Raw genomic sequence first — 15,308 nt, 5'->3', positions numbered from 1 at the left:
AGCAGAACGACAAGGAATTATTTTCAGGCCAGGTGAGAAGCCTGCAGCTGATGCAAAAGAAGAGATGGTGGTATCAGGTATTTTAGCAGGCAAGGGCTACCATTTGTGTCAAGGAAGGAAGATAATTTTAATACCAGCATTTGGTATAGACCGGAGTAAAATCAAGAGATACTGGGAAGCAAACTGAAGTCATATTAAAAGCAGGATTTTTATGCCTTTAGATTACACTGCCCTCAGGGGAGAGGCAAAAATACCAACTTATGCTAACATCCTATCACAGGATTTAATTGAAAATGAGGCATAAAATGGTTCAGCTTGTTATTTTTATTTCAGCTAAGCGCCTTTTCATCCAAATTGAATCTGGCCTTTATTCCTATTGATCCTCTTATTACAAGAGAGCTGAGGGTAGTGGATTCAGGGGGTTGTGAAAGAGATGATTTCCAATGGTAGAGGCAAGCAAGGGAAAGGAAGACAACCTCTACACACGCTCCCACCACAGGGCTCTAATGCTTCGGGTGACTCCTGGGCCACTTTCTGCCTCTACTTCACAAAGCTGTAACTCGGTCAAGAAGCTTGCACTGCTTCAGCTTGTCCCTACAGAATGCCTTAAGGCATACGCACGCTAACAGACATCAAGAGGCGTGGAAGGGAGGCAGCATCCCTGCACTGCTTATAGCAAGCAAAACCCCCTAACCCCAAGAGGCTTTTACAATCCAGTATAAGATGTCAAGATATTTTAGCTCAAAGCTGGAAACAGACATTACCATGAAGTTCACCCACTGGTGTAGGACAGACCTACAAAGCCTGTGTTAATGGTATTTTCCAAGTAAAAGGAATTGTTGGACAAGATGTAGAGCAGCTCTGAAGAGGAGGAGGTAAGTTACAAGCACGTGGCTCGCTCTGGCATGAATGAGTAGGCAAAGAACAGAAAGGTTCAGCTCTCTTCACCCATCCCCTCCGTTTAAATATTACGTTGGCTTTTGCCTGCTTTTATTGAGATGGCTTTATATGATCATTACTGTTTGACCTCCTCAACTACCTACGTTAAGCTACTCCACTAGGGCACTGTAAAAACATAAAGATGACAAACACATGGACTCATTTAGGCACAGCCAATCCTTAAGATAATATTTGACCTCAGTTTTTACCCAGTTTATTGGAGTCAGCATTTTTGTACAGCTTCTTCCACAACTTCCAGATGAGTCTTAACAGCTGCAAGTCTGAGCAGAATCGTTTGACATTGCCTCTCCCCTATAAAATCTAACGAATTTTCAATGTTCCCAATGGCCTTGCTACTACTCATCATCTCACTTTCATTAAGAAAGAATACAGACTTCTTTTCAGTCGCTTGATAACCTTCTGTATTATCCCAAGCGTGTTTTCAGGTTTTAATCTCTTCATCAAAAGCACTTGACCAGAAAAATGAATGCAAACTTTGTGGCTACTCCTAAGGGCATACTAAAAAAGAAATTAATTGTTATTGGATCAAAGTGGTTATATTAGTTATTCATAAAGCAGTATTGTATCCAAGCAGACCTCACCCTCGCTTAAAGGTCTGAAAACAGACAAGTTAAAAATGCAGTAATAAAGAGTTGGGGAGAAACTTAAGAGCTGTGGTCTGTGTGGATACCAAACACATAGGGCAAAGCAGGAGACGAGATCAAGAGGCAAAATTTAGTTTCCTGGGAAAGAAGCTGAAAACAAGGACTCTTCAGCTGGACAAGAGCAGAGAGAGTGGTGGAAATGCACAGCCTAAATACTTGGCTGAGAAGACAGTGCAAGGAGAAAGGTTTCAAACCCATCAGCACCTGGAATGCTTCCTGGATAAATGGAGCTGTTAAGGCAGGGAGGGACTTCACCTGACCTGTAAGACCAAGCTGCTGGCACTTAAGAAGACTGTGGAGGAACATATAAGCAGAGGAGCAGTAGCAAGCTCACTGGCATGGAAGAGTACGTGCTTCAGGAGGACCTCGAGGATGACCTGAGAAGTCCGTATCCTCAGGTAAAGACAGGCTAGCGGGGTACATCAAGGAAGCAATGAAAAACCAACTGCCATTTAAACAGCTGTGAAGAAAGGAGCTAAACCAGAGATTTATCTGCTACAGACCTAAAAATCAAAATTGTAGGGAAGAAGGTGGGGGAACAGAACTGTCTGGTCCTAACCTGATTTACTAAATAAAGCACTTGCTTAAGTGTTTTCAGGACTGGCACTTGGTGGTGGCAAAATGTCCAACGACTCAATTTAACCTCTTCCAAAAGAGAGGGAAACCAAAACCACGTATCATGACCGAGGAATGAAGGAAGAGCACAAAAGACCTGAGCTAAACATAGATGGACATTCTGCTGTTCTCTCAGGGTTTGGATTACAGCGAAAGCAGTGTTTAGTGCTAAAAATTCAATCAGTAAACCAACAGAAAGTACTAGATGACTCCAACCAGCTAAAAAGCTTAGAGGCTAGCAATGCCATTTCTTAAATTAACAAATGCATTTGGTCTGTAGACACATGTTGCTTCTCCATTTTTGTCTGAAATGTTGTTGCAGGTGCAGAAGTTCCCTTATGACAGGGACAAACACATGGGCTGCGTTCTCTTATTTACGCAGTTATATCTGGATGCAGATGGCACATGGACAGTTTTAAAAGCAAGAAAAAAGTTGGCTCTAGAGCCTAAAAGCTCCTTAATTTTGTAGCTGAAGACTAAAAAAGTTGACTTCCACAAAGGCAAAAAAAGTAGTAAATATTTATTGCATGCAAATCAGCAACACAAAAGCATAGCCATTTCTTTTAAAGAGGTGAAAATAACGAGGTTACCATGCCAATGTTGAGCAGCAAGCTCAACCTTATGATCAGCAGTTCTAGGGAGGAGGAAGGAATATGCATGACACTTTCCACACAGCTCATAGCTAAATACAGCAGTTACAAGAAAATCGTGAGTCAAGTTTGGTGCTCCTTTTAGTCTATTATTATAGAACTAATTTAATTTTAGCTTAGCCAAGAATGAGCTGACTTCCATTTCAGTAGGTCTTCAATGTTACGAACAGGACACCTCACCCCCCCCCCCCCCCCCCCCCCCTTCTTTAAAAATAAAGATTAGCATATACAAGGGCTTTTGCTCCACTCAGAAGAATAAAAAAGGACCTACATCCATTATTAATGTTACGTAAACCTCTGTACATGTTATGATAAAGCTAAACCGAAACCAACGTACTATTGCTGCTTTATATAACCACATTCTGCTTTTTAATCTAATAAATTAACATCTCACGATGGTGAGTGCTGGGTGCCACAGAAGGATAAGGAACATCCTATCAGGCAGGGAATGAAGAAAACAATTACATTTAAACTCACCACAAGAACAATGGTTCTGGGGTATCCAGAGAAAGGGGATCCTGGGACTTTTTAATGTCATCTGGGCTGAAAAATAGTCCCAGCAGCATGACTGCCTGTTTTTTTACTAAAGAAATTTTCTATAGCAAAATATTTGAATCCCAACCAATACTGAAGCTATTGTCTGACATCTGCTGTAACTGAAACTCTCCTTACTAAAAGCACCCATGAACACAACAGTTGTTCAGCCATATGTATGAAATAATTTATCCAGTAGGTTTTTAGGGGGTTGTTTATTTTTAATTCTGGTTCAATAATTATTTTGGGGTATCATTGACCATTAGCTAGAAATCTCTGAAAACGTACTGTGCACGCAGCTTGTTGCAGCAGCTGACGCCAAACACATTAGAACAGGGTTTCTGTAAAGGTTGTAGCTCTCTTTTTTTTCCCATCTCAGGGTTTTTGGTTGTTTCTGGAAAGACCAGGATCTTAAAAGTACTGCTTTTTGTTAGATGTCAGTGATTAAGAGAGCTTTGCTTGTCCTGGTGCCTGATGTTTTTGTGTTAAGCACTTCTGTTATACAGCAAACATTAAAAGCCCAAGTCTTTTTCAAATTATAATCTTACTTATTTTCAAAAGTTTTTAATCTTCTCACTGAAATTAATTTTGAAACTGGTGTAGCATATTTTTGCTAGTGTACTTCCATTCTCACCCTCATAATTATTCCCATTTGCCTCAGCTGTCACAGCAGCTGCATTCACATCCGACTTTTCCAAAAATCTATAGTGCATTCTATTATAACTAGAAATACAGAAAAATTGCTCCCACTAGGTAACCAAAGGACAAAAAGAGTACCTCTTAAATCAGCCTTGACATGGAGAAATTGATTTCATAGGTATCCTCAATGTAATATAAACAAAGACCTTTAATTTCTTGAGTGGCCACTTCTTTCAAGTATTACTTCTGCACTCTAGTCTCACTGTTAGAAATCTTTCTGAGCTTTGCTTAAACAGTGTTTCCCAACTGTAAAAATGAGAATACTAACAGCGTGTTCTCTAAATTAGAATAAAATCAATTGGCTAGTGAGCCAATTCCAGTTCATTATACTTAACGTAACTCAGAAATGATGTTAACATTCAACCCAAGGTAACTCTAGGGTGTGGATTTCCCCTTCTCCTCAAACTCAACTTTCAATACCAACCCCAAATATGAGTATTATCATCTCAGACCTTATTTTAACCAGAATTGGGGTGGGGGGAACTACGTAAAATCAGTTTTAGTCACGTTGGCCATGCACAAGACGTGTCAAGTTTTACAGGGAACGTACAGCTTTGCCAGGCTCCTTCCACTTGCATCTACCAACAATTTCTTTACCTGAAGGGCTGTATTACTCCTCAGCAATAATTCCTAATACTTTATACAACGATAAAATTAATTCCTAACTGTTTTTTTTTAATATTTAGCTTCAAAAAAGTTATAGTTAACAACAGTCACATTACTCGGTTCTGGTATTAAAAGCACGTTGTTTTCCTGCAAAGTACAGTGAGAAAACAAATTTTTTCATGTTGATAAGCTGTCGTGCAAATCGGATTTGGCGACGTTTTTTACATGCACGCTCAAAGAAAACGACAGCATCAGTAATGTACAGGGGAAACTATAGGCACAGGCAACACATAGATAAAAAACAGGAAAAAGGACTCAAAAGTTTAGTGTCAGCTTTTTGTTGCCGTTATCCTCTGGCACTATGGACATGCTTTTTGTTGTCTGGCTCATTTTCTCACATGATACCATGCAGTTCAAGAAAAAAGAACCTTTTCCAAACAGGAAACAGAGAAAAGCTGGCTAATTTCCTTTATATTTTGCCCTGTTCTTATGGCTGGGGCTTATCCGCGAAGCACGGGGACAGTATGTTTTCAATGCAATAGATTTCTGCCGACTTAATAAATATCACTTGCCTCCTGGGAGGATGTTTGATGATTAAACTGTCACTACAGTGAATATAGCAGCAGCCTCTGTGTAGAGGCCAGCATGGGCTGACTGGTTTTTCTTGTGAGGCTAAAGGTATTTCAAAAGACACTTTTATTTTTTCAATCTCACTGCTCATAAAGGCTTAATCCATTTTGTGAATTAATTGCTGGAAAGGATTAAAGCTGGTTGGGAACTTATCAATGATTTCTTACTGAATATTTTTAAAACAAACCATTGCCTTTAAGGGTAGATGTTTTTTTAAAAAAAATTCAAAAACTTCCTTTTTTTAAAAAAATACAAATTTATGTGAGTCAAAATTAACCCAAGACACTAAAACCATCTAAATAATTCAGTATATACAAAGTTAAGCTCAAACCAATTTTTTAGATAATGGAAAATAGCTGATCGACGTAAAATATTTTGTAGTGGGCTTCTCTTTGTGGACACTCAGAAGTCCACATTTCAGCCAGTGTTAGTGTGATGTTGGGGAAACAAAAATCCTGAAGATTGATGGAAAACCATTTCATACCCACCTTTCCTAGGAAGAGCCTCTTTCGGAGGCTCTGACTATGCATGTTGATAATATTTTGAAAGTAAATTGAGCTGTGGGTTTTGTACCTGACTCAAGGGTTGCACAGCAATTCCTCCTACATTACTCTTGGCAACAGATCTCTCCTCATAACACAACATTTTGAAAGGGACCATGTAAAACTAGAATTTAGAACAGCATTCAGAGCTTTCCATGTAGCTGAGTTCCACATCCATATTGTTTATAATGATCTTCTTGCCTACAAAACTCAAAATTTCATCCCAGTAATATTTAAATGCTCCAAACTTTGACCCCAGTCTCAGTGGATCAGGTATTTAGTCTGAAGAAAGGCCATAATTTGGTCTTGGAAAAGCTTAACTTTAAATATTTGAATAGATGTATTAATCACTCTTATTCCTTTCAGTGTTATCCTTCGGTGTGAAAATTATCATGCATAACCCACAAAACCGAAAAGCCAACTGATAAACTCTGCAGATCATCTACGAAGAGACTATGTGGCAAAAGAATGCTTGATAATTGTTCTTCAACTAAATGTTGTTCAATCAATTAGAAAATGTACAATTTCCGACAAATTCAAAAGCCTGAGCAAAAGCTCTCATTCTCTTGTAGTTATTGATTAAAAATAGTGAATATGTAACTTGCAAGTGCCCAGGTAGGATCCTGTTAGCCGAGTGTAATTATACGGATCATAAAGAAGCCTGCATAATTTACCTATTTTTGTGAAAACTGGCTACAGCATAAACAGCTAGAAGCTCAAAAAAATGCAGTGCAATGAAGAAATGCAGTAATTCTACAGCCCAGGTGGGTCAGTCGAGTAACGCAGTCACTGCATCTGAGGTACGGAGACAGCTTTAGACATCAACGACCCATTCTTTGCCTTCTAGAAAGTTAAGCAGTACAAGCAGCACACGTGTACGCTGTCAGACCACACAAGTGCCATGTCAAAGACTCATGTAATTTTTAACGTTGAAGAGTTTAATAAGAGTGAATTACAGTTCTATTTTACACAGGGACAGCCCTCTGGAAAAAGGAACAAAATTAAATTAGTAATAGGACTGCATTTCATCAGTGCATGCTAATAGCCTCCAGTTGTTACACAAGCTTCCCCATTCACATTAGAGAAGTAACCAATTATACACACCGCTATCTGGAGCTGTGAAATTTTAATTCATGCCCCCAAAAGATTAGAATATCAATTACCAGTGCTGTGCAAGTGCAAAAGATAAGTGTGAAGTCAATCTCCACAAATAACACGGTTAAATTGCTTTTTCCTTCTTTAAGTCTTATTGTGGAAAAAGTTTTTTAGAGCTATATATATATTATGCATTCTGTTGCCACCTCCACACGAGTGTAAACTCAGCATCCCAAGCCACATGCATACTGATAAGGACACAAACACCAAAGGCTGATCATAAATACTATCATATACCTCTGCTATAGTCATTCTCATAGCACTGACAGGTGAGGGCTCAATATCCACCAGCTGGACTGCGTTAAAACTCTGGATGCAGAGATTGCACAAGGTTGAAAACACACAGCAACAAAGGTTAGAAAGGCAGGGCAAAGGCAGTTAGAAAGAATCTGCTCACAACCTAAAACGGTATCGAAATAATTAACTCTATACAAAGGAGTTGAAAGAAAAATCAAAATCACACTTTGTTAAAATGGAAAGACACAGGAAACTGTGTTACAGATGTTAGTATGTCTGGGAAAATCACTCTTACCTAGCTATTAACAGCGTTCTTGAATTTAATCACCTGAACTGGAGATCAAGACATTTCTGTCCCAAATCACTGCACTAATGTATTAAAGTAATAAAAAGCTGCACAAGGTTAACTTTTTAAAAAACTCTAGACTAGTTTTAAACTGTGATTTCTTAAAATAACATTAGTAATGTCAGTGGGACACCAACAATTCACTTTTATTAAAGTGCTCTTTGGAAATGTATTTACATACTATGATTTACTCAGTTTTAATGTCATTAATTGCTTTGGAAGCAACATGTACACCGAAATTATATTTTGTGATATTATTTTGGAATGCAATGTTTTAACAGTATTCCTTCTAAATTAGTGACTTCTTATATGCATCTAGAGTATTCCTTGAGTAATTTTGAGGTAAATGGACACTTTATTTGGCATCGCATCACACGTGGTGTAACCTAGTATTAGTAAATATTATGAGAACCTCAGCAGCCTAATAAAAAGGTAACAAAATGTACTAAGAATTAAGCTGAAAGTACAGAAACACAGGACTGCCAGCCACAATCCAAAGCAAAAAAATATCCTGCTCTTCTGTGGGTGACATTGAGCCTGTTTGATGCTTTTGTTATGATTACCCACCCACTGCAAGCAGTGCTGGTGGAATCAGGCCACTTTCCCTTTCTTTTCCAAAAATACAGCATGAGTTTAAACCAGACTGGGATACCAGTGAGCACTATTCTCTTCCCATTTGTAACAATATACTTAAAAACAGAGCAAGAAGAAATAAATCAAGGAATTCGGTTTTCTTACAGTGTCACTGTCGCTTGGTTGGAACTGGAAAGGCTGCGGTTTGTGAAACACAGAGTTCTCCTGTAAAAACAGCTGTAGATTGTAATCCCGCACCACCTGAGAAAATGAAAGATGCCATTTAGATTCATTATTTTGTAAACTTAAAAACATGCTGTAGAGTGAAATTAGTACGGTGTTGCAAAACAGAGATCAAACCTGTAGCAGAACCTTGAATGCAACAAAAGGAAATAGAGGACCTGATGCTGGGCAGCACCACCCACAGTTACGCAGAAGTGACTGGCAGGACACACACTGGATGACAAAGATCTAAACTATATCTGCTATTAACCCCCCCAAAATACTGCAGAGGCAAAAACAGGCGGAAACCCCCAACTATTGAGTATACGGTATGTGGCGTCACTAGTATAAATATTTTCTCTCTCCTCTTGTGTGTAACTTCTTGTGCACAGTTCTTTCTTCAGATGAAATGTCTTATTTTTATACAAATTATTAGTTGCGGGAGCTGAAAAGACTATTTGGAATAATGCATACAAAATCAGTTAGAAAATTCATCTCTTCTTATTAAATTGCTTTCAGAGAAAACTCTCAAAGCTTGCATTTTGCTAAACCAAAACTACTCCAGCTACTAAATTTGTTTAATGATACATTTCAGATAGCATGACACATATCCCCAAACAAATCTCTGTCACAGTTTACACATATTTACAAAGAAAAACTCAGCGATTGCAATATAAAAAATAGTATCACTGCTTGAAGAACTCTACAGAGTACTCACTGCTTCAATTGATGAAAAGGCGTAAATAGCAGCATGAAATTATAAAAATCTATTGCCCAAATGAGGTTTAAATGTACAGAAGTATACCATAAAGATGGTATTTATCCAGAAATACCAGCATCATCTATGACCAAGAATTCTGATTGCACTGTATTTACGATGGTAAATACAACATGTTCTCTAATGCATCAAAATGTTGATGCTTGCGTTACTGAAATACTGAACTGTAAAAAATTAATCTCCAGTTAAAGAAAGTAAATAGTCCTCCAGGGCCAATAATGCACTCATCTAAAACAGTAAAGTACATAATTACTGCACCAATTTCAGCAGTTGAATGTAAACACATTCAAATGCACAGAAAAAAGCATACAGAGAAGGCATACAGGGAGTCTGTATTAGGAATTCCCATAAACAGAAATTTGGAAAATACTGAAGGAGGAATCACCTGCAGCTTCAGGTGATGCTCAGCACTGGCTATGGCATCGAGATTTACGTTAAACCGCTCTGGTTTTCACACAGTCCTTTAGACGTATGTGAGCACTGCCCACAGCACACAACTCTGTGCCACGTCAAATATGTGTGACTATTTTAAAGCAACTTCAATTAGAAAAAACCACAAAGCGTAGCTACTGAGGATGTGAAAACCTCTATGATTATTTTAATGCCATAAGCCATCGCTGTAGACCTCCAGCTCAAAAGCAACTCAGTTCTTCAAAGAAGAAAAAGCATCTTTACAACAGCGCTCAAGAAAATTTCCCTCAAAGCATCAGTACTTGTTAGAAATGAGAACAGCTGTTACCATAACGTGAGACTTGGGAGGGTGGGCAAGTCTGGTGAATTAATAGCCCGGAGCATTTTGCACAATATATTTGACGATTTTTAAAAAGAAAATAAAAGGACTCCTAAGCAACACAGTATTCTCAGGACTGAGCAGCACCTTTTCGAAATAGATTTCGTGTTATTCCGATACTAACTCAACATTCTCACCCAGTTTCTTTATGAAGTCGATGTCAATCGACATGTTCAAATGGACTTGAAACCAAATGTTAAATTTATACCGTATGCAGAAGGAAGGCATAGTCAGAAACGTGCATAAATGAAATTATTTGCCCTAAGTTGGTGAGCCTTCTTACCAGAAACATCACAGAAATGTTATTCAAAACAGCAAATGGAATTTTAGAAAATGTTCCAAAGAAAATCAGATTTTTTCCAGAAGCAAAGTGCAAGAAGTACAAGTCTTGAATAAGACTGTTCATGTGAAAAGGAAGTTAAATTTTTCATTTTCGTATATTCAGTGTCAGAGGATAATATTTCCCAGACATGCCAGAGAAACGACATGGGTCACCCCAACCTAGCAGTAATAAACCCTCTAAAGCTGCGATAACAATGCTACGACAAACTGTGAAAAACCTTCATTTTATACAGAAAACTTGTTTTCAAGAGGTTTCTCTCAATCTGCATTAGCTTTAGGTGACTGACAATTTCCTAAGCAGTTGAACACAACACAGCCCTGCCCATCCAAAGCAGCCACCTCCGGCTCTCCAGCGTTCAAGAGGAAAGCACAAACTTCTGGGAAGCTACTTGTCTCATTCTAAAGCAAATATAATTAATTCCATTCTGTAAACAGAAATATAGTTCAGATGGGAAAACAAAAGCATTTCTACCAGTGATTTAAAGTGTCCTTTCTAAACACAGCTTGGCAAGCTTGTGATCTTGTACCTAAAACAAACAGAGAAAAGGTGAAGTATTAAAAAATCCTAATAAATATTTAAAACCTTCGCTTTGATGGCAGGCTGGGTTTTACTCCAAATTACTAAATTGCCCACAAATTTCTTACACCTTTAACGCTCAGGCTACTGTTGAAAAACATGCGCAGCTTTTGATACCAAGTTTCTACTCCAGATTCACCTCTCCTTTTGGAGCTGACTGATTCCTGCAACGTGGACCTACAGGAAATGCTGAAAGTTGCAATGAAAGGACAAGCAAAAGTCCGTGGAATAATCCACCGATTAGTATGTTTAGTATTTCAGAGCAAGGCACACATTTTCAGTAGTAATGTAATACAAATTTTTCTTCCCTGCATTCTTGAACTGCAAGGAGAGGAGAAAATTGGTGCGGATGAGCTATAAACCAGTTGTAAAAATCCTGTTCGGACCTGACAGCTGTATTTACATTTTTGTTTGTTCTCCAGGCATTTGTACTTACTCAGTAAAGCAGAAACAGAACTGTTTTCCTCAAACATATATCATGACGTTGTTACTGTGTAAAGTAAGTCAGACCTGCAGGCTTGTAGCCACACAGCGGCTTAGGAACACAAGCTACCACAGCTCAGCACACGCAAATAGACGACAAAGGTATTCCTACACAAACAAGCTGCTTGGAAATGACAGTTCAGTTAGATGCAAGACCCACCAGCCAGCACCCCCAAGTATTCTGAATACAAAGGATTTAATACAATATTGAGAAATTAGCTATGAATATGCAGCCATTATATATAAGCATATTTAGTTAAAAGATTCAAACCCAGCATTTTTGGGGAAGATACTTTAAGCTGACCTGGATGATATACAGCAAGGTGAATTATTGAAAGTCCTTCTCCAACAGAAGGTAAACCAGTATTTTCATTACCTTTACAGTCGCTGCCAAGTAAATTCAAAGACAAGTCAGCATGAAGCCCATTTTTAATCCACTCACTTTACATCTAATAAGGTGTGAGTCAGCATGCTCGCAGGTGAACAAGGAATGTGTTAAATAAGTTTTTTCTACGTAAATCCCTGCATAAATGAGCTCTGTTTCTGTGCCGGTGGTTAAGGTAAATGCATAAAGGAGTATTATGACTGCACCAAAGCAGCTCATTTGAGCTCAATGGCAATTATTTTTTTTTAGCCTGGCAGACAAATTATTTAAGTATCAAAATTATCCTGGAAGCAATCACCTATTTCTGATTCTGGCTTCTCGACAAAGCAAACAATGTCGATGACAGGAGTCTAACCTGTTTTCTGTGTTTGCCATTCTTAATTCAAGGGAGAACACACTGTAATATTTTGGTTTTTAAGTTGACAGTCAATTATTAAGAAATGATCCAAACAGTTTCACAGGGCTTTACTGTGATGGATGACTAATGCGGTTCCAGATTACACAGTGCAGAACTCTCAGCTGCAATTTCTTTTTCCAAACGTGCAGAGTGAGTATAACTGATTATCTCTTGATCACTGTTCTCTAAAGATCCTGTACTGTGCAAATGCACTCATGAGAATTCAGTCTGGGTGGCAACAGGAAAAATTTTCCCCAAGAAAACTGTCTAGTTTCTTTTAACTTAATACCATTCAGGAGTAACCAAAAATAATAACTCTTCAGTTCTGTCATTACTTTGGAAGCAAATCTTAAGCCGGGGAATTTCTATATGCTGTAAGTATTCGGTTACCACGGATCATTCAGTTAAAACTTACCCTGCTGGAAGTCTCCAGTAAAAACTGGAATGTGTTTTGTACAGCTTGGCATGTCTCTAGTTCAGTCCTGCTGAATGCCATTAAATAATCTTTAAGGTGATCATATACGTTTCCATCAAGAGCCTGTATGAGGGAAAGAATTTAAGAAAATTAAGCAATATGTACTTTTGTGTAGAATTTATTAGTATTCACATTTAAATTTGTAAGGTGCTGATACAGTTGGGTTTTTGTAAATAATTTTGAAAGTTGGCGGGGGGGAAGGGTGAAATTGTGCAAGCTTTAGGAAATGGTTTCTGCCCCAGCAAAACCAAGCCCAACATTTAAGACAACGCTAGCAGACACATGTAAATCCGACAGAAATAATTTTATGGAATTAATTGGAACTTAATTTTAATGAATTGAAAAATGGAACTTAAAAGATGAATGCAGGAGATTTTCCTTCTGCAAAAAAAGTTTCACTCCCCATCAGCACACAGCTACAGCAACCACCAGAAATTAAAACGAAAGAGCTACAGGTTAACTTCTCCAGGCTCTTACAAGTGATGTCAGCCCTATCAAATAATCTGTTAAGCATCATTCCCCACCTGCCCCCCCGCCAAAAAAAAAAAAAATAAAAAAAATTACGCCATATGAGCTTACATCTGGGATGTTTGATTGATAAAAACATCAGGAAATACCCAACCACAAACCCGTAAAACCCCACAGCAATACATGTAGGCAGGTTCGGCTCTTGCCTGTCTCGGTATAGGCACAGTTTTACTGGGATTCATCCCGCAGTGCACACTCAGTTCATACAGCCTCGTCCCAGTGCCGCGTGAGGACTTCAGCACTTGGTGTGCTTCTACAGAGCTAAAGGGACGAGCCCTCGCCACCACGGCTACACGAGCCCCGAAGTTACCACCCCATTTCAAGGGCATTTCTTTTCACGTCAGATACACACAGTCTAAATAGCAGGTCTCTCTTGCACTTCAGGGAACACAAATGATGTCTAGAATTGCCCAGACTCGCTGTGCTGTCGGGAGAATTGCTGTACGACAACAGCGATCCTGACACTTCCCCAAAACGGCACTTGAAGTTTTTTATGATTGAGCGTATCTATTCCTAAAGCTTTTCGGATCAAACACCAGCCTGGAGTGCAACTCTGCTAATAAATGTAAATAGTTTAACTTGGCAAAGCAATTATAAAGGCTCGGTTTGCAAAGCAGCTGTGATTTTTGCATTCTAGTATGCTATAAATGAGTATTTCAGAGCTCCCTCCCCCTGCCTTCATATTAAGCCCATATGTTCTTTTTATGTTAAACCCAGCAGGAGGGGGTCATGTCATTTAACTTAAGTCTTCTACAGTGCAGACACCTACGATGGAGTTTGTTACTCCAGGTCCTTTTTAGGGTCAATGGAGAGAAGCTGGTACCTCTGTGGTGTGATTCACCTCCTCTAAGAGAGATGGTTAAAATAGGTCAGATGAAACGCAGCATGCTAAGTGCCTATTGCTCTTCACTGACCGTAAACAGCGCCCAGACAATTAGCTTAGATAGACACGTCTACACAGTGGTCATATAAAGCTGGGTGAGACAAAGCCAGTCTCAACACGTGTTGATTCTCTGCCATTATTATCTACCAAGCATTAGGAATTAATTCGTCTACAGCTGCATTCTGTAGTTCTAGGAATATAAAAAGATACAGAAGTATTAACTTCATTATTTCCCCACCCCTCTTGCAATGACCACAGCTCTCAAGTTTTTTGCTGAGATACCAATATACCCCCCTCAGGGTGACAGAGAGATATGCAAGAAAGATATACAAGAAAGAACACCAAAGAAAAGCGTGGCAAAACATTAGGAAGCATACACATCTTTCAGCATGTGAAAACTGCATTACAACCTTTCTCTTTTCATTAATTAAAAGTGGTTTCAATATGATGAAGTTCTTAAATACCAACAAGTGCTGCCAGAACTGAAGTTATTAAAGTCAGTGCAACACAAACATTTTTGTCAGCCAAGTAAACCCATGGCCAAGCGTGCAGCATCAACACGCTAAAAACCTCGTTGCTGCACTGAAAATGTGACATCCCATCAGTTACAGGATTACAGAACTGGTTGGTTACAAATTGCTTTCAATGATAATGTACCTATTCATCCTATAAAATGGTAATTATTATATCAAGCTGGAAATGTTAATGTTAAAACAAAACTGAACTATATATAAATTCACATTTGTGTGCAATTTTATAATCTGAATCTCCTTTACTTACAAACACTCTGACTCAAACCACTGAACATCACAATTTAGGTTTGAAATAAAACGTCTTTTCAAAATTTCTGATCACACAACTTGCAAGGGAGACAAAAAAATATTCCCCTCCCCCCAACTCCCAACATATATTGTTCCACTACAATGGCTTTTGTTCTCTTCCTGAATCTCAAAAGATTACTAAATCACTTACTGTATTACAATCAGACTGAAAAAAACTGTCTTTTTTTTTCAACATCAAAAGGAAATCAAGATTTTTCTTTAAAACAAATCTGGCATCAGAACAAAGATAATATGAAGTTCAGTAACAGAGAACTACAATTTCCAAGGATAGAAAAAGTCAATGTTTGTTAAGAAATTATTTCTTTATAGTGGAACTGTCATAGTAGAAGTGCAAAACTACTTCCCCACCTGAGTCCAGGCTTAGAAGATAATGGCTGAAATTGGGACTGAGAAGAACCAAAACTGTTAACAAAGG

At 38.5% G+C, this 15,308-nt stretch overlaps 1 protein-coding gene across 3 annotated transcripts in view; it reads right to left on the bottom strand.

Moving 5' to 3' along the window:
* The window catches only part of FCHSD2 (FCH and double SH3 domains 2), a 163,576-nt gene that overhangs the window by 30,786 nt on the left and 117,482 nt on the right, over positions 1 to 15,308 (bottom strand). For all 3 annotated transcript variants that reach the window (XM_055701811.1, XM_055701812.1, XM_055701810.1), the window contains exons 9-10: positions 12,581 to 12,703; positions 8,357 to 8,452 (exon numbers count right to left, since the gene is read on the bottom strand). In XM_055701811.1, the coding sequence (XP_055557786.1) occupies positions 8,357 to 8,452; positions 12,581 to 12,703 (219 nt within the window). The remainder of the gene's footprint in view (positions 1 to 8,356; positions 8,453 to 12,580; positions 12,704 to 15,308) is intronic.

The sequence above is a fragment of the Falco cherrug genome, chromosome 2, assembly GCF_023634085.1.
Source record: "Falco cherrug isolate bFalChe1 chromosome 2, bFalChe1.pri, whole genome shotgun sequence".
In the NCBI taxonomy this organism is placed as follows: Eukaryota; Metazoa; Chordata; class Aves; order Falconiformes; family Falconidae; genus Falco; species Falco cherrug.
The sequence above is the reverse complement of the archived record's forward strand: the minus strand, read 5'-3'. Positions and strand labels throughout refer to the sequence as shown.